The sequence below is a fragment of the Dioscorea cayenensis genome, chromosome 17 (genome assembly GCF_009730915.1).
Source record: "Dioscorea cayenensis subsp. rotundata cultivar TDr96_F1 chromosome 17, TDr96_F1_v2_PseudoChromosome.rev07_lg8_w22 25.fasta, whole genome shotgun sequence".
Classification (NCBI taxonomy): Eukaryota; Viridiplantae; Streptophyta; class Magnoliopsida; order Dioscoreales; family Dioscoreaceae; genus Dioscorea; species Dioscorea cayenensis.
In genome coordinates, this window is record NC_052487.1 from 21,807,707 (window position 1) to 21,826,267 (window position 18,561).

Below are 18,561 nucleotides of genomic sequence, written 5' to 3' on the forward strand. Positions count from 1 at the left end.
GCATAATCCAAGGGTATTATAATATGCATTGAAAAACATTTCATCAACCATGAAAATGAGCAGAAATGTATTGTTTTTATAAAAAGACTCCCGTTGGATTTTTTGTTTACTTTTAAAATAGAGAGCTTACAAATTTGCTGGTTCGACCAGTCATTTGGACAACCAAACTGGTCATATTTCCAATCAAGTACGCAGTCAATCCAAGATTGAAGATCATGAAACAGATGACAAAAATCCTTTCTCTTTGATTCACGGCATGCAAATCTCCATAACCAACTGTTGTGAGAGTGGTAATAGACCAATATATAGTTGTCACATAACGCACCCACAGGCTCTGTTCATGATAGTTTGGCACAGCAAGAGCAACCATATTTTGACTGGGATCCGGGTACTTTGTTCCAATAAGATAAAAGAAGCATCCAGCAAAGTGAACAACAAATAAAGTCACCTACATCCCAAACCAGAATTTGCTTATTTGTTGGCCAGAATTCATATAAACACCTAAACAAGGAACATCTCAGTAACATACTTACACATGTAAGTTTCGTAACTCGAACATAAAAGTAGTTAAAATTCACATCCTTCTCTAATCTGAGAATACACACAACAAAAAAAAAAGCAATAAAAGGACTAAGATCTAAAAGCAGCTCAATGCATAGCAAATTCAATTGCAAGAATGTAAAAACGCACATGAGATTCTTGTCGGACTACATTTTCACAAAGAAGGAAACCATATATAACTCATCCATGCATACTGCAAAAGAATCAATAAGTGAAATCAATACCGTGCAAAAAGAGCACTGACTCTTCTGAGACGCCATAACCGAAGCATGTTCAAGAACCCATAAGACCTGAGTTGATGAGGCAGAATTATCCGAGCAAATTCAGAAGGGACAGAAGAAACAAAATCCAAAAATAACCAGCTGCGTGCATACTTCCAAGCAATATCTTTTCGATTATCAACGAGAAGAAAGGTTGACCGATCGAGATAAGCTACGAAGAAAGTCACAATGATGTCAATGATAAAGAATCCATTAACTAAATTATCACATATAGCAAGAGCTCCTGTAGGTCTGTCAAGGAATCCGATTTCAAATGGAGACACCCAAGCAGTATAAGCAACAAGAACAATCAAAAACGTTTCCCAGGCCCTGGTATCAAGCAAACATGAAAAAAGAATGAAAGCTTTGAGCTTTCCCCTTGAAATCCAAAACGCCATTGATGATAATTGATCAACAGACTTCTAATCACAAGAAGGGAGAGATGTACCGATATCGCTTGTCGTATGGGGAGATGATGAACCTGCGGAGCTTGACAACGCGGCAGCTCTTAGCGCCGAGGGACGGAAGGATACCACTGGAAACGCTATAATGGCTGCCATCAATGGATATCTCCCGCTCCACCGAGCACATCACCGGCATGCTGAAACGCTTCTCCCTTCTGGGCAGCTTGGGTTTCCCCATCTCCTCTCTTCTCAGAGATCAATAGAAAAGCTCAAGCATCACCAGAATGGAAGAAAATCCTCATCCTCCAGAACCGAAAGCACTCCGGAAATCCAATTGGAACTGAATCAATGACCACGAACATCATCTGCACATTTGGCCCTCCTCCTCCTCCTCCTCCTCCTCCTCCCAGCTCTAACAATGCCCAATCTCTCCTCCTGGAGATCAATCGAAAACCATGGAAGGAAACCCTAGAATTCATCACCATTGATTGAGAGGACTTTACCGCCATGAGCAACTCCCCGCGCGCGCTTCGGCGAATAAACAGGCCAAGTGCTATGACGTATTTACCCTTCTCCTCCCATTCCATCTCAGTCCCTGCACTAATCTTAAAGCCAATGCTGTCAAGCATCAATTACGGCCAGTTTATATATATATATGTATAATATGACCATATGAGCATGTATTTCAAAGTATTATATAAATATATATATTCATCAATTTATTTATTTACTTAATATAACTCCATGATTTTAAAAAAAAAAAAAAATTTGAAGAGGGTTCCAAAGGGAAGTTTGAAGATTCCATTCATACCATCAGGCATAGTTTAGAGTTTTTAGACCAAAAGTCAGAGAAGATCTGCGTGAGACTTTCAACTCCCGTGCTAATTTTTCTACCGGACTTTCTTTGAGATTTATTAGTATTTTTTTTTATTTTGGTCTTATTTTTGTTTCTAGTTGCTGGCTATTGTACAACATCTAGACTATCTAATAATTTAATTTATATTATATTTTTTATTACTATTTTTCATTTATAATGTGCTCTCTTTTTTATATTGAAATGGTTTATCCATCATCTTAAAAAAATACAAAAAAATACAAAACATGAGAGGGATATGAATTTCTTATTATCACTAATTAATCAATTTATAAAACGCTTAGTTTTGTCCATCTCTACGTAAACCAGAGTACACGTGTCTGATCACACGAATCTCAACAGCCACATCTTGCATGTTCATCCTCTCTCTGGGCAATGAATTTGAGCATGAGAGACCAAGCTTCAACACAGATACCAAACATTCATGGAATCTACGTGAATGTTCATCTCTTTGGTTCACAACATTATTACTCAAACCTCCATGCTGATCTTGCTCTAACATCAATGAAGGATCAACAATGTCCATCACTCTATCAGGAAAACCCATCTTAACAAAATCACACAGACTCATACCATCTTTAAAAGCATCACTAACTGGTCTCTTTCTTGTAAACATCTCCAAAAGAACAATCCCAAAGCTATACACATCCCCTGCTCTGCTCACTTGACCACCTCCACCATACTCTGCATTTAATGCAAATAACAAAACAATATAATTAGTCATTATTGAATCAAATTATATATATAAAAGATTCAATATATATATATATATATATATATACCTGGAGCAACATAGCCAATGGATCCTCTGATGATACCAGTTGAACCAGAAGACTCTTGCATTAATGACCTGCTAATAGCTTCAGGGAGGAGTTTAGCAAGGCCAAAGTCACACACATGTGCACCCATTTCATCATCAATGAGAATGTTGCTTGGCTTTAGATCACAGTGAACTATTGAAGGTTCACAGCTGTGGTGAAGATACTCTAGTGCATCAGCAATGTCTGTTGCTATGTTCAACCTTTGCATCAAAGTTAGATTGTTTGGACTTTCTCCTCCTCCGTGTAACCTGTCTTCCAAGCTCCCATTAGACATGAAATCAAAAACCAGTGCTTTGAAATCATTGCCGTCGGAATCAATACTCGAGCAGCATGTTATGATCTTGATGAGGTTGCGATGTCGAACGCTTCGCAAGGTTTCGCATTCTGCAATGAAACTCTTGGAAGCTCCTGTCTCTTCTAGTTTGAACACTTTCACTGCCACAAATGTGTTGCCATTGTCAAGAGAACCTTTGTAAACAGAACCATACCTTCCCTTTCCAACCAGATTCTCTGAAGAGAAGCCATTAGTGGCTTTAGCTAGTTCAGCATAAGAAATTCTTGGATACTGGTCTTCTAATGAAGAATATGTGGAGCTGGAGCTTTGCTTGTTTTCCTTTCTTCTCATATAAAGGTAACCAAAGGAAAGCAGTACTAGAATGATGGAAAGAAAGCTAAGAATGCTCACAATTACAATCACTGTAAGTTTTCTTTTCGATGAAGAAGATCCGACTGAATTAGCTTTGCATTTCGGCAAATGAAGCTCTGGAATACCTCCACAAAGATGGGCATTGCCGAAGACTGATATCAGAGACGCATTCCCGAAATATGCCTTCCGTTGGCACAGTGCCATTGAAATTGTTGAAAGAAAGATCCAAGTCTTCTAAACCACTCATGGTTGCAAGGAATTCAGGAATGAAGCCTGTCAAGTTATTATGTGACAAGTGCAACTGTCTAAGGCCTTTGATGTTACTCAAAGAAGAAGGAATAGTTCCTTGGAAGTCATTACTATCCAAGAGAAGGTATTCCAAGATTTGGCAACCTCCAAGAGCTGCTGGAATTTGACCAGATAACTTGTTACCAGAAAGATACAGAGCTCCAAGATTCTGTAATTTGCCAACCTCCATTGGAAGTGATCCAACCAAGGAGTTGTTAGCCAAGCTGAAGACAAAAGAAATAGAAGACATGCTTACAATCTCTTTAGGTATGGTTCCATTCAGGTGATTGTTAGAGAGATCCAATGTGATTAACTGTTGGAGATTTGCAAGGCTTAGAGGTATGTGTCCTTCAAGGAGATTATTTGCTATGCCAATATAGTTTAACTTTGTGAGGTTTCCAATGGAGGAGGGATGGTTCCAGTGAGTCTGTTGCCAAACATCCCCAGGTACTGCAACTTTGGCAAGCTTTCCAATTGTTGCTGGAATAGGACCTGAAAGATGGTTATCATACAAAGCTAACCCACTAAGATCAACGAGGTTTCCAATACCATCTGGGATGTTCCCTGATAATTGGTTCCGTTGAATTTGCAAAGTTTGGAGTTGTGTGGAGAGATTGGCTATGGAGTTGGGTATATCTCCTGCAAACTCATTAGCAGCAAAGCACAAAACAAGTAGATTACTGCAATTGGTCAAGGAAGTCAAGAACTTCAAGCCATCAGAATCACCAGCATCAAGGTTATTCAAGTTAAGATTGACATACACAAGATCTTGTGCTTTTCCTAGATCAGGAGGCACTCTTCCTATGAAATTATTATTGACTAATTCGAGGAAAATTAGTCGAGTAGCATTAGGAAGTGAAGAAGGAAGTGGTCCAGTGAAATAATTAGTAGCAAGATGAAGCTCTTCAAGATTATGAAGAGTAGTGCACATACTTGAAGGAAGCTCTCCCTCAAGCATGTTATGAGACAGGTACAAGTAAGACAGAGAAGAAAGGTTGAACAAAGATAAAGGAATCAAACCAGATAGCTTGTTATAACCCATACTCAGGTGAATCAACCTCTGTAGATGTCCAAGCTCCTTGGGAATGGGACCATGGAGCTGGTTATTTCCTAAATTAATTACCTTTAAAGATGAGAGGTTTCCAAGTGATGCTGGTATGATTCCAGTGAAGCTATTGTTGAAGAGAACAAATACGTTTAACTTAATCAAGGAGCCAAGCTCAGAGGGGATATTCCCAGAAAAGTAGTTGTAATTCAAGTCTATGAGCCTCAAGTTGGTGCAGTTTGAGAGACTGGCAGGGATTTCTCCATGCATGGAGTTGTAACTGAGGTTGAGATACTGAAGCCTGTACAAGTGACCAATGTTCAGTGGGATCTGACCATCCAAGTTGTTCTCCATGAGGTATAGTTTACTAAGGAAAGTGAGGTTGGTTATGGAGGGAGACATGGTGCCTGCTAAATTACAGGAACTGAGATCAAGAGAAGTGACTCTTTGAGGATGTTTGGGATTACTGCAAGTCACTCCAGCCCATTGGCAGAAGTGTGTGGATTGATTCCAGGATCTGAGAATGCCTTTGGGATCTTGAGTTACTCCATCCTTGAAACTTTTCAGTGCCAAATGGTCTGTTTGGGTTTCAGTTATGGAAACAGAGAAGGACATGAAGAAGGATAGAACTAAAAGAAGACATACTACGTCCATGAATATTATAACAAAAGCTTGGAAATTCATGAAGTGATGAAACTAAAGAAGGCTTGAAATGAGATATAAATTAAGGAGGTGTTGCATGGATTGAATGTGCTGGAAATGGAAAGGGCAGAGATTGGAAGTTTGACTTTGAGCAGATAAGCTCATTTATTTTGAATATATGATCATGTCCTTTCAGACAGGTATGTGGAACAGGATGAATTAATGGCACCATTTGTTTTCTATATCATGTCTGAGAATAGATATATTTTTAATATTGTAGCTCCCAGCGTTAGATTTTATTTTCTATTTGGTTGTAGTTAGTTCTTGATCTTTGACCTGCCAAAATTGAAACTTTTGTTGTAGACGACTTGTAGGTATTGGTGTCCAACTCAACAGCTTCTGTTGTACTCTTTGGGGTTTTCCAATATGCAAGTTAACTCTAGGCAGCTAAAGGTTGACTTTTTTTAAAAAAAAAAAAAAATTTATTTTATGAAAGATGTCTAGCTAGACAGCTAAAGCTTGCCTTTGGAATGAAATTTGAGGAAGCAATGGAAGTTTTAATTTTCTTTAGGTTATTTGCTGGTATTTTCTTGACCTGAGACAAAAATATGGTTGTTCCTAATTCGCTCAGGACTTAACCTAAGGCCTTAGTCTAATTGAACCACCAATTGATTTTTGGCAAAAGATTCACCTGGATTAATGGTCAAACGGACCCTAGTTCAATTAGGTTGGATTGTATCCTGATTAACTCAAACTGGATTTCCCTTTACCCCAAAGTCTACCAACAATGTTCTTCAAGACAAATGATGGTTGAAGATAGCATCCGGCACTCATTAGTGCGAGGCTATTATCATCCTTCGTTTAGAGTTGAATTTTAAATTGTCTTTCATCTTTTTGATTTTGCATCACTCCAGTCATTAGAGATGATATGTCCACTTTATTTAAGTGTAACAACTGGTTTAACAACTGTAGACCCAAGGTTTGTTAGCTTGAAACTTTTCACTTATTTCAATTCTTAGTGGGATCTATCCAAAACCCCATTCCCACACTTCTATCAACCTTGCCTGACTAAGTGGTCTTTCCATTTCTTACACCATTTTGAGGGTCAATTGCTCTTCCTCAGACAATAGAGGTGCAAAACCTTGGAGTTTGACGTCTAATGAGGATTTTTGGAAGGAAGGTGGTCTATTGTTTTTTCAACGATGCTAATCTGCGTTGTCAATCAACTTTGAAAATTTGTGGCGAGTTTTGCCATTGGAAAATTAATATTTTCAATTGGCTTGTTTGGGTCAATGACATTCTCCCCTATGACAACCTTACAATTAGAAGATGTAAAAGACTCTAAATAACCACTTGCATGCTTTGTTTCAAAGTAATCAAATCTGTTAACCACCTTTTTCTTCACTGCCTCTAAGAGAAATAACCTAGAGCGTTTGCTGGGACACTTGGAATCTACTAATTTGAGCAATTGTTTGAAACTTCTAGTTAGAATAAAAAGCTCATATTTTTTATTCTATTTTGTGCTCGTTTTTTCATTTATTCCTTTTTCTTAGTTTCTGTAGTCTTGGAGGCAGATAAAGCAAAGATTGAGAATTTGGTTTCCACTATCAAGAAAAGTTTTAAATTCTTAGGGTTCGTGTCCACGTGAGCGATCTTGGGGATCCAAACTCATCTTTATCTCGGCTTGGTTGTGCCACCAAAATGGGCGCCTTCATCTTCAACTCTTATTGTATTATGTTTGTTTGTTTGTTTTTTCTTGTTATCTTCCTCCACATCTAGATAACTATACTTGCTTAGTCATCGTTTATAATTTTTTTAATAAAATAGTAATTTATCTACTTTTATATAAATATATATATAAACTAGTTATTAGAATCAAACATAATCTTCTTGATATAAGATTTTATCTTTTGTTATAAGATATATATTATGCTATAGCAAGAAGCCTGGGTAGGCTAAGGATTTAAACATTTTTATGATTTTGTTAGGGAATTGTGTGATATATAACAACAATTTTTTTAATAACGAGTGCAACAAGTGCAAAGAGTTAAGGGTGTGTGCACAGAAAGCATTTTACTTCCACTTGTGCACTCTCACATATCTAGTACAAAGAATGAGTTGTAAGTTCGCTTTCATAGCAATGGACCTACGACATCACTACTTCTAGTATGTTTCGAACATGGACAATGAGTGTCATGCAAACCAAGATTTTTTACAGTGAAGCCAATGCCAATGGACCAAAAGCCCTTTGCCACAAATTCTCTAGCCATCTAAAGATTTACTCTAAAAATTAAAATAAAAACAAAATAAAACATTAAAACAGTATTAAAAATTTTGATTAAAATTATAGTTTATCAGGAAAAAAAACCTTACTATTTTTTCTTTTTATATAAAATTTATATGTTTTTTTTTTATAAAAATTATCACTAAGGCTGAAGGGTCTTTGATTTAGCAGCACTGACCCATTGTAAAATGCTTGTTTTGTGTGAAGTTTAATACCAAGTTTGAAACGTACTAATTTTCATAAATCCCTCTTATGAGGGAGAAGTTGTAACTTAATCTCTGTATCATTTGAGTAAATATATACGATCGGAGCCTTAATGATGTCCGTGCACATGTCCAAACTACGCTTGTCACACTTCTTAAAAAATAATAATCAAAAAGAAAAGATCGCTGGTTTGCCGAGGTTAGCACTAGGGACAAATATATTAAATTCTCATTGAATATTTAGTTCGATCAACAGCTCTTATAGTACAAACTAATAATAATTAACTTAATAAAGTCAAAATTAAAACAGAATAATAAAATTAAATTAAATAAAAACGTTGAACACTGTCCAAACGCGCAATTAACACCATCCAACCGATTAACAAAATTCACTAATGATGCTTATCTAAATCAGATGTTGCCTCGTGATACGCACTTGTACGTTTTGAGATTCGTGCAGGTTCATCCAACACCGACCCAACACCTTCACGTGCTTACACGCTGATGAATACCACCGTACGACCGTCCAAACTATTAGTCCTTTTCATGGACAGCATATGCTTCGGATCGAGACGCCCAAAAACGAATATGCCATTAATATTTCGCCACGTCATCCACGAAGTTTCGTATTTGGGTCTACAACCACATAATGTCACACGTGTCGTTATTCTAGTCCACTTGTAGTCCGATCGCATACAAACAACCGAGCAGCCAAACAGAACGTTCTACCTCGATGACCGCGTTATCATCCATAAATATCTCAAAAACTCACAGGTTGAAATGACTCTGCCACCCTTGTCCAAATCCATGTCCGAAGTAATGCGCTGTCGGGTTAGTTTTGTCTTTTCGTAAAAAGCGCGGGGGAGATGAACGAAAGGGACGGCAGAGGATGGTGGAAAAGTGAAAAGGTCGTGAGCTCAACCGTTGGATCTTCGCCACGTGTAAAATCCAGCTCAAACCTTATCCACACATCATGGGCGTCATTTTAAGGATCACATCTTTGTTATTCCATTCAAAGTTTACACAAAATTCAAGAAAATTTTTCTCAGTTTTGGATCGAAATGGCGTCCGGGATCGTGCTTTCCTTCCGTCCGGCGGTGATCCGGCCTTGCGCAGCGGCTACCGGAGACGATCGTCGGCAGAGGAGCTTGGGTACAAGCGTTGGTGGAGGAAGCGGTGGTGGATGGTGGGCCCCGTTGTTCGGGTGGACGGCGGAGCCGGACTATATCGAGGCCGGCGAGCGCGGAGCTGGAGTAGGAGAAGAGGAAAGGAGTGGATCGAAGCCGGCGAGGAGGTTCGCGGCGTTCACGGAGGAGAAGGCGAAGGAGCTGAGGATAAGAACTAGGGAGACAGGGAGCTTCCACGATACCATGTACCACTCTGCGATCGCGTCTCGGCTCGCCTCCGATCACCCACGCAAATCCTAGGGTTTCTTATTGAAGCCTTATAAATCCTAAATCCGTCGACATTATTATGAAGTTTGTTTTGGGATTTCGTGTTTTTGGTGTGTGTGTTATATGTATATATTTTAGTTTTTTTAAAAAAAAAAATTTAAGGATGATGAATAAGGCCTTTTAATTTTGGGGGCATAGCATTGTCTTCAAAATAGAGGCAAGGATGATGTTGGGGAGACTTATCTATGGCCGTTTGATTAAGATCGTGTGGTCATTGTTGTTGGAATTTTTAACTTGTATCTCATTTACGTTTTCAATTATTATGAATTGAAGATCACTCGTGTCTCAATGCCTTAAGTTGGATAAATTTTGTATAAAACTCTATTTTTTTTTTTTTTTGCCAAAATATGTTCTTTTAAACGGAACTTGAATTGGAGGTCACTAAAAAATTAAAAATACCTGTGGGTTAGATTTGACCGGAAAACTTAAAAAGTTAAATGACAAGTTAAGAACAAGCTATAGAATACAGTTTACAATAAAGCAGAATCAATGTCTTCTCCACAGGTTTATGTAATGAATACAACCACAAAATATGAAAGATTTATTATGCTAATCAAAACTGGAGAAGCATAATTGGGGAAACTGATATAATGAAGGCAAATTCATGCTTTTTCAAGAATGATAAAAAAAGTAGTAATAAAACCGGCAGAAGAATGAACCTGAGGTTGGGCATCAGAAGCAGCTTGTCGCCATGTTACTTGCTCTCAACATCATACAGCTCGGATCTGATAGTATTGGTCAAAGAAAACGGAACAACAAGCTTTTTTTTTTTTTTGCCGTGATAATAAAAAAACACCAACTCATTAATTAATTAATAAATAAATAACTAGACCCACATGATTGTACATAATAGCCTTCTGACCTCACAACATATGGCAATAGGCTCTAACAAGTAACAACATCAGGAAGGCAGATAAGAGTATTCAGGTTCCTCTCTTGGAACTACTAACAATGCTTTTGCAGAAAGAAAAAACATGATTTCAAAACATAGCGTAACAAGATGATTTATGTGAAGAAGAAAATGTGTTCTAAGTTTGAAGTAGAAATCAGCTATTATATACTGCACCAAGTATCCTTTGGGATGGATGGTCCATACCTTGTTAAACAACTTATAGGAGATTTATCAGGCTCAGAAGATGCAAGAAGGAATACAAAAAAGACAATTATAAGACAGCTTAGTGATTAACCTTATAAATACAATGATGGAGTTCTGGTGTCCAATGACTCCAATGCCATCAATAATTTAATGCATCTATTTATATCTTAGAAAACAGGAAGCAGGCAAAACATATCATGGATAAAACAATTGAAAATCTGAATTTACAAGACAAACCAAGGAACTCTGAATAATGATAAACATTAAAAGTGTAGTTTGATCATTTTCCTCCATTCTAAACTTCCTATGGTGAATTTGACTATAAACAACATGTTGTGAAAACAATGAGAGCTAGTTGAAAAACCCAACAAATGCATTTGTGCATATATACTAACATGACTAAAATCTAACATAATAGTCCTGTTTCTAAACTATAATAGTAAACCAACATTTAAAATGAGACAAAACTACATAAGCAACATATAATAAAAGATTTTTGGGTCAGGACCATCACACGTAGAAAACATAAGAGGAGAAAACTATTCAGTGGATCAGATGCAGCAGAATTTAAGGGGATTGCACGTCAAAGTAACAAGACTCAGAATCATATTTTCTCAATAATCATCCATTTTAATACCAACTAGCCAAAAATCGGCAAAAGTGAAGATCATGCCATTTTTCCGTGACAAAGGAAATACAGAAGGCCTACAAGAACACTTTACGGACTTGATCCAATGAGATGAAAAGAGAATTCACAGTCTAAACAACTAAACAAGTATAATTTTTCCAATTTTTTCGCGCATGTGAAAGAAAGGGATTAAAAAAGAATGATCTACATATGTTATAACACAAGACCAGTGGTTTTAGAAACCAAGCTTAACAAGAGATAAAACTTGAACTCACTATGAACAACCAAAAAAATGCTTACATTTGCATGCATGAACCATGCAAAAAAATGCAAATAGTTTCTCTCCTCACATTCAACCAATGTCCCAAGGTTTTTCTCTAAGTAACTAAGCCTGTATGTGCTTTAAATGTAGCAAAGATCATCACAATCAAATCCAGAGCTCATTGCTTCTCCAATTGCACTTCAAATTGAAATCAAAGCAATTATAATGCCTACGATTCATCATCTATAAAAAATAAAAAAAAAAATTCCCAAATAAAAGTAGACAAAAACACCACTCATTAATCATCCATAATTCAAACAAATCAAAGCACATGAACATAAGTAAAAAGATAACAGCGATGAAGGATACACCAAATACGCGCCATGAGCGAAAGCACCGGTGAGCACCCCAAAGAACAACCGATCTCTCCAGACTGGGTTATGCCTCAGCGCAATTCGAACTATCCACAAAATGAGATCAAAAAAATCATGAAAAAAATTCACAAAAAACAAATAATTCAACAAAATCAAGAATTATGATAGATCTCAAACGTACTAAGAGGAAGAACAGGAGCATAGACAAGAGGCACCAGAAACTTGTAAGGAGGTCCTCGATTCTGTCTCCTAACCACAGCGTCTCTGAAAATCACCCAAAAACGAGGGAAAACAGCGATTAATCTGGTGAAAAATGAGAGAAAAAAATGCATAAATCGCAACTATTTGCAGGAATTGAAATGAAGAATTAAGTACTGGTTGGAGAAATCAGGTGACGGCGCCATTGAAGCAGCGATGAAGGAGAAGGATGGCGAGAGAGGCGGGCGGAGTTTCGAGCTTTTTGGTTTGCGGGGGTTTCGAGGTTTGATCCCTTCGCGCGGTCAAAATTTGGGGGCTTTGAGTTGGTGCATTTGGACTGCAAAATTTTTACCAAATTTTTTTAAACAATGTAAATTTATTAAATATTTATTTTTGTAAAATTTTGTTATTTTCAAACATTTAATATATTAATTTAATATGAATATTATCATAAATGATAAATAATATGTGTTAAATGAATACCTAATTTATTAGGACAATTATAAAGTTTTGTTAATATAAACGGTTTCTACATGTTGAATCAACTATCATGGTAAATAAATGTTCGTATATAGTAAGTATTTATATTAATTGATAGAGGGTGCAATCGAGCCGAACTGAACAAGCTTTGAAGTGTTTGAGCTTGGCTCGATAGAATCAGCTACAGAGCTCAAGCTCGAATCGACCCCATATTTGTAAGCTCAAGCTTAACGTTTGAGCACGAATTATTAAACCAATCAAGCTCAAACCATATACTGTTGGGCTTGTTAAGCTTGCGAGCCTCCTAACAAGTATGTTAAATAAACATAATAATGAATTTATTAGTTGCGAACCTGTTAAATGAGCTTGCTAAATGTGCATTTTTTTCTAGGTATGAATGGAATCTTGTATTAAAAATAATTTATTAATAATAGTTATTATGATTTATTTTTTTTAAAAACCTTTTTAAGCCAAGCTCGAAGCGAGCTAGAGCTTAAATTTACTATCTCAAGCCAAGCTCAAACTTACAGGTATGGGCTTGAATCGAGCTCAAGCATGTAGCTAATTCTGTCAAGCCTAGCTCGAACACTTCAAAGCTAGGCTCAGCTCAGTTCGGCTCGATTGCATCCCCTACTATCTAGGCATCTACTCCCGAGACAGGAACAAAATTCAGGGACTTTCTAGATAACATTGTTTTTTTTTTATCAAAGAGACGAAGCTCGAGAAAATAAATAAATAACTTAAAAAAGAGATTAAAGCTCCGGCAGAGATCCTCTAGCCATCTGGGATGGTACAAGCCCTGAGAGAAGAGGGAGAGACGAGGGTTTGATCTTCCATAGTGGGCCAAGGCATCTGCAATTTGGTTTTCAGTCGGGGGGATGATCTTGATATGTGAACAAGAATTGAGAAGCTTAGATTTGTGGTTGTCAATATCACGTTTGAAGCGCCACGCAACGCAGCTATCAAAGTGTTTAATCAGGCGAGCAATACCTGGAAAATCACAAAGAATTCTATTAGGAATCCAGTTTTTTAAAGTACATTGGTCTAGAGCAAAATGAATGGCCGCAATCTCCGCAGAGATTGGAGAATCAGAGACAGAGCTCATAGAACCAGCAAGTAAAATTTGACTAGCATTGGAGATAGTAATAAAACCTAATCCACAACTCACAGGAGAATCAGACCAAGAAGCATCAGTAAAGAGGCTAATAGTTCTTAAAGGGCAAGAAGGGTTAGAATACTCCCTGATGCTTTTACCAATAGAGTTGAAAAAATTCAAGCAATAATTCCAAGCTCTCTCAAAGATAGTGTGATATTTGGGCTGGTAGCCTTTGAAAATTAAATTGCAACACTCCTTCCAAATAATCCAAGCTATAGTGGCTATAAGAGCTTTGAAAAAAGCATCAAAATTCTTAGTAGCAAAACCTCTTAGTGAGCCAAATACCAGAACTAAACTCAGTTAAAATGATAGGATCCAAATTGAAAGAAGCACAAAGAGTATTCCAACAAGGCACAAATTTCGAGCAGTTCCAAATAATATGAGAGGCTGATTCAGAGACCAAACCACAGAAATGACATTGGGTAAAGGGGCCAATATTAAGATCATACAGGTAATCACCAGTAGGGAGTTTGTCGTGGGCTAGCTTCCAAATAAATGTCTTAATACATGGCAACACACTAAGCTTCCAGATATAATTCCAACCTGACCAAGGCTGAGGATCATAAGAAACCAAGTAGTCATAAACAACAGAAGCAACGGAGGTTCTAAGAGAGCGAGGTCCCCAAACCCAGAGATTTTGAGAATTTAATTCAAACATGATATTATTGATCCACTCCCAGTTTAAGTTGTGACCAAAGGTGTTCTGGATAAGGGAGGGATCAAGATTACCATTAAGGATAAAATCAGAAAAACTCTAGGAATCAAAATCAGAATTCATGTTGAGATATGTAGGTTTGAACAAAATTGGAAGGTCCATGAAGCAGAATCCTTCCAGATGTCCAAACCATCAAGATTAGCAATGAGGATTCTAAAATGAGATTTTAAGTCCTGAGTAGAGCGAGAGATTGATTTGAAATACCAAGAGGATTTAGGAGGAGAACCAGAGATCCAGGGATTCCGATTTGGATATTTATGTTTAAAAATATCCACCAAAATCTTGTTCTCATAGTTTAAAATAGAGAAAATGTTCTTGGCTATTAAAGAATGCCTAACATGTCTAGGGTTTCTGAGACCAAACCCCTCAAATTTTTTGAGTGTAGTAACAGTCCAACCAATAGTGTGTAAGCTACGATCATTACTGTCATTACTCCAGAGAAAAGGATCTGGCAAATTTAGAAATCTGATCAAAGAATAGTATCTGGAAGGTGCATCACCGAAAGAACATAATTGGGAAGAGAGAAGATGGAGCTATTAAGAAGAGTGACTCTGCCCGCGGGTGGAAAGCAGAGCATGATTCCAAGCAGAGAAACTGTTATGAACCTTGGAGAGGAGAGAATTTAATTGAGGAATTAGAATTCTGGTTGGAGAAATGGGAACACCCAGATAATTAATAGGAAAAAAACCTTCTCAATAACATTGTTATAATCCTTCTTTCTTGTAAGAAAAAGCATATAGACTGTCTTTTGTCAGCCTTCCACAATCTCACTACCAAGCCAGTAGAGAAGGATTAAATCCTGTATTTAAAAAAAGGCTCTATTCTGTTCACTTGAAATTGAATCCGAATTTTATCCTGCATGTTGTTGTGTGTGTTGTTTTTACTATGCTTATATATATCATAATATATTATAAACAAAATCAAAATACAACAGTCTAAAAGCCAAAAGTGGTCAAAGTATTTTTTTTATGATGGACAAAATTTTTCCTACTTAAATTTTGACTTTGACTGGGTGAAACCATCAATATATATCTATATATTGTTGGGTCATCCGGTCATCATAACCAGTGCACTATAGTATCTATCTGTATTTTTGATAACCTCCTTGTGAGACAACGCTTATTGTCTCAGAAAAAAATATATATATATATATATTGATAAAAGTCGACAAGTGACAAAGTAAAGGACAAACATGTATGGAGATGCACTAGTTACAATGTTTAATTGACCTTCTAGAGATAATCTCCCACCATATAATTTTGGAGATGAGAATAAGAGGTATATCTCACAAGTACGAATAATTACCATTGGGTTAACCCACGGTTCCTATGAATCATAATTTTATTAAAAAAACATTAATGCCATAATATATAAATTTAGTTAAAATGTTAAAGCTGCTTAGTTATAATAGCCTATATATATATAATTAAAAGCCCATGCTACACAATAGGCTAATCTTAAATCTAGACCCACAACTAAAAGCCCACTAATCTCAAAACCAATGGTCATTGATGTTACCACGTGTTCGGTCTAAATTGAACTTAGTAATAGAGCGGGATCTCATCGCACGGCCAGGATGATCGCGTTGAATCAAAGCCCAAGGCATCGAGCAGGCGTTGAATCAAAGCTATTGCTTGTCTTTATATAAACTCTCCCATTTCGCCCTTTCTCTTTCTCTCTTTGCATTCTCAAACCCAAAACCCTTGGCCGCCTCCAAACCCTCGACAAGGAGCCCTAACATCTTCGAAGCCGATCCTCTAGATCGAAGCAAACAATGGTATTCCGCCTTTTCTTCTCTCTAATCAGGCTAATCTATCGTTTTTTTCGGTTGTTTTTGGTTTCCGATCGCTATTTTCTTTGAGTTTTGGTTTCTTTGGAGCTATAATGCTGTTGATTTCTATGGCAGGCGCTGCCGAACCAGCAGACGGTTGATTACCCTAGCTTCAAGCTTGTCATCGTTGGGGATGGTGGCACAGGTGATCCTCAATCCTCATTAGGGTTTTTGATTAGTACCTTTGATTAGGGTTTTTCTGGAATGTAATGGAAATTTGATCGGTTGCAGGGAAGACGACATTTGTGAAGAGGCATCTGACTGGGGAGTTTGAGAAGAAATACGAGCGTAGGATCTCTACTTCTGTTGATCTTAGTTTCTTTTGGTTTTTCTTTTGCATATTTTAGATCTGTTTTAAATTTAAATGTTGATTTTGATGTTATTCAGCTACCATTGGAGTAGAAGTGCATCCCTTGGATTTCCACACTAACTGCGGAAAGATCCGTTTTTATTGCTGGGATACTGCGGGGCAAGAGAAGTTTGGTGGGCTGCGCGATGGTTATTAGTGAGTTCTCTCGTCAATCCTTTCTCATTTCCAGTACTTTGTGATTAGCGATATTTTATGTTTTATTTTAATTTTATTCTAATAAAGCTTGAAAAATCACACTATGTATCATTAGCCAACCCTCCATTTTCCTCAAATTTAATTTTTTTTTTCTTCTGAAAGCTTGAAAAGTTCCAGGTATGCTTCGTGATTTAAATTTTCAAGAAATAATAGTGTTATAACTTGTGCAATCATGTTTATATTGTGGTTTTATCTTTTGGTGCTGTGTCGGGTCTTTTGATGAATCTTGGATCAATTTGTTGATCTGATGGAATTTCTTATTGTTAGCCTCTGTTGAATATTTACCTTAATTCTCTTCTTAGCTTTACATTGTTTTGCAGTTGAATGTTTGATATTGACTAATTTCTTTTCCCTGCTAATGTGCCTATGATTGCAATAATATTGAATAAGCATCATTTACCAACTCATCCAGTTCAGTGTAGCTTCTGCCATTTAAAGCTCAAGAATTGGAACATTTTTAACTTAACATTTGTGTGATTCACTTTTCTTTTAAGGTTTTCTCATGTTCTTACGGTTGGCTGTTTGTTGTAGTATCCATGGGCAGTGCGCAATTATCATGTTTGACGTGACTGCGAGGCTTACATACAAAAATGTGCCTACATGGCATAGAGACCTTTGCCGGTGAGTCGTAGAGGATTTACTGGGGTGCTACAGGATGTTTTGGTGACATTAGTATTGCGGCTATGGCCTGGTTCCACTACTCAACTGATATCTTCTTTTACACTACTTCATTGTTGGGTTGCAGCGTCTGTGAAAATATTCCTATTGTTCTTTGCGGCAACAAAGTTGATGTCAAGAACAGGCAGGTTAAAGCAAAGATGGTCACCTTCCACAGGAAGAAGAATCTTCAATACTATGAGATATCTGCTAAGAGCAATTACAATTTTGAGAAGCCATTCCTTTACTTGGCTAGAAAGCTTGCTGGGTAAATAATTTGTTCACTTTTCTTTCTCCTTATTGAATGAAGCTGTTAAATAAACTTGATATGATTGGTATCCGATTGCCCTAATTTTGCAGGGATATGAACCTGCACTTTGTCGAATCACCTGCTCTGGCACCTCCTGAAGTTCAAATTGACCTTGCCGCTCAACAACAGTAAGTGACTCGAACTGTCTGAAAACAAAATCAGATGATATTTTTATCCTATTTAAAAGTACATTTCTTAGTCTCGGTCAATTATGTTCTTATTCTGTTTCCATCAAATGCTCTGGAATAGTTAGTTAGTTTCACTGACCGCATACTGTTCGAGCAATCTCTTAGTTCCTGAATGCTTATTAGCAGTTTCACTTGTTCATTACGTTTCACTATTTTTGTCCAACCGCTTTGTTTGCTTACATCTCTCTTTTTGTTGGTCTTTTTATCCAGGTATGAGGCTGAGATAGCTGCAGCAGCAGCCCAGCCACTACCAGATGATGATGATGATGCATTTGAGTAGAATGCTTGGCATGGGCTTCTTTTATTGTCGCCATTTGTGTTCTACTTTGCATGAAACACTACCAGGCATGACATATCCTAATGTCTGGTATTGTTATTGTGCTGCGGAACACTACCGGGCATGACATATCCTAATGCCTGGTATTGTTAGTGTGCTGCGGACTTCTAGTTATGGATTTGTTCTTGGATTATTATTGTTTTTTTTTTTTTCGCGTCATTTAAGTGGTTTTTCCTTTGATTATGTTCTCTGAATGTCATGCTGCCTGCCTTCTCATACATAGTCACAAGACTCACAACTATCTTAAATTATTTATTTTTTAAGTGGATTTATTATTTAATC

The 18,561-nt window shown here is 37.1% G+C and overlaps 5 protein-coding genes across 5 annotated transcripts; 2 read left to right on the forward strand and 3 right to left on the reverse strand.

Annotated features, from left to right (window-relative positions):
* Nucleotides 1–112: 112 nt before the first annotated feature.
* Nucleotides 113–1,536, reverse strand: LOC120281293 (potassium channel AKT1-like). The gene is made up of 4 exons (XM_039288152.1): nt 1,270–1,536; nt 786–1,151; nt 534–591; nt 113–448 (listed from the first exon to the last, which is right to left on the reverse strand). The coding sequence occupies exons 1-4, from the start codon at nt 1,461–1,463 to the stop codon at nt 113–115; spliced, it is 954 nt and encodes a 317-aa protein (XP_039144086.1). The 5' UTR covers nt 1,464–1,536.
* Nucleotides 1,537–2,379: 843 nt separating this feature from the next.
* On the reverse strand, nt 2,380–5,553 carry LOC120281294 (receptor kinase-like protein Xa21). Its single transcript, XM_039288153.1, has 3 exons — nt 3,692–5,553; nt 2,882–3,537; nt 2,380–2,783 (listed from the first exon to the last, which is right to left on the reverse strand). Exons 1-3 carry the CDS (start codon nt 5,551–5,553, stop codon nt 2,380–2,382), a joined length of 2,922 nt encoding a protein of 973 aa, XP_039144087.1.
* Nucleotides 5,554–9,026: 3,473 nt separating this feature from the next.
* On the forward strand, nt 9,027–9,525 carry LOC120280719. Its single transcript, XM_039287665.1, has one exon. It carries the CDS (start codon nt 9,090–9,092, stop codon nt 9,453–9,455), a length of 366 nt encoding a protein of 121 aa, XP_039143599.1. The 5' UTR covers nt 9,027–9,089; the 3' UTR covers nt 9,456–9,525.
* Nucleotides 9,526–9,907: 382 nt separating this feature from the next.
* Nucleotides 9,908–12,357, reverse strand: LOC120280177. Its single transcript, XM_039286925.1, has 4 exons — nt 12,218–12,357; nt 12,024–12,106; nt 11,838–11,928; nt 9,908–10,207 (listed from the first exon to the last, which is right to left on the reverse strand). The coding sequence occupies exons 1-4, from the start codon at nt 12,244–12,246 to the stop codon at nt 10,177–10,179; spliced, it is 234 nt and encodes a 77-aa protein (XP_039142859.1). The 5' UTR covers nt 12,247–12,357; the 3' UTR covers nt 9,908–10,176.
* A 3,673-nt stretch (nt 12,358–16,030) lies between these two features.
* LOC120281324 (GTP-binding nuclear protein Ran-3-like) lies at nt 16,031–18,561 on the forward strand. The gene is made up of 8 exons (XM_039288177.1): nt 16,031–16,168; nt 16,298–16,367; nt 16,454–16,510; nt 16,610–16,727; nt 17,319–17,408; nt 17,533–17,712; nt 17,805–17,882; nt 18,153–18,561. The coding sequence occupies exons 1-8, from the start codon at nt 16,166–16,168 to the stop codon at nt 18,220–18,222; spliced, it is 666 nt and encodes a 221-aa protein (XP_039144111.1). The 5' UTR covers nt 16,031–16,165; the 3' UTR covers nt 18,223–18,561.

What these genes read in the sequence shown, in the direction of transcription:
- LOC120281293 (XM_039288152.1), bottom strand. Translation starts at nt 1,463, where the DNA reads ATGGGGAAACCCAAGCTGCCCAGAAGGGAGAAGCGTTTCAGCATGCCG. An exon ending in GTCAGTGCTCTTTTTGCACG is followed by an intron (nt 592 to 785) that starts GTATTGATTTCA and finishes GTGTATTCTCAG; the next exon opens with ATTAGAGAAGGATGTGAATT. An exon ending in GAGTTACGAAACTTACATGT is followed by an intron (nt 449 to 533) that starts GTAAGTATGTTA and finishes TTTGGGATGTAG; the next exon opens with GTGACTTTATTTGTTGTTCA.
- LOC120281294 (XM_039288153.1), bottom strand. Translation starts at nt 5,553, where the DNA reads ATGGACGTAGTATGTCTTCTTTTAGTTCTATCCTTCTTCATGTCCTTC. An exon ending in CAATGCCCATCTTTGTGGAG is followed by an intron (nt 3,538 to 3,691) that starts GTATTCCAGAGC and finishes TTATATGAGAAG; the next exon opens with AAAGGAAAACAAGCAAAGCT. An exon ending in CATTGGCTATGTTGCTCCAG is followed by an intron (nt 2,784 to 2,881) that starts GTATATATATAT and finishes CATTAAATGCAG; the next exon opens with AGTATGGTGGAGGTGGTCAA.
- LOC120280719 (XM_039287665.1), top strand. Translation starts at nt 9,090, where the DNA reads ATGGCGTCCGGGATCGTGCTTTCCTTCCGTCCGGCGGTGATCCGGCCT.
- LOC120280177 (XM_039286925.1), bottom strand. Translation starts at nt 12,246, where the DNA reads ATGGCGCCGTCACCTGATTTCTCCAACCA. An exon ending in TGCTCCTGTTCTTCCTCTTA is followed by an intron (nt 11,929 to 12,023) that starts GTACGTTTGAGA and finishes TTTTGTGGATAG; the next exon opens with TTCGAATTGCGCTGAGGCAT. An exon ending in GCTCATGGCGCGTATTTGGT is followed by an intron (nt 10,208 to 11,837) that starts GTATCCTTCATC and finishes CAATACTATCAG; the next exon opens with ATCCGAGCTGTATGATGTTG.
- LOC120281324 (XM_039288177.1), top strand. An exon ending in CGTTGGGGATGGTGGCACAG is followed by an intron (nt 16,368 to 16,453) that starts GTGATCCTCAAT and finishes GATCGGTTGCAG; the next exon opens with GGAAGACGACATTTGTGAAG. An exon ending in TGGCATAGAGACCTTTGCCG is followed by an intron (nt 17,409 to 17,532) that starts GTGAGTCGTAGA and finishes GTTGGGTTGCAG; the next exon opens with CGTCTGTGAAAATATTCCTA.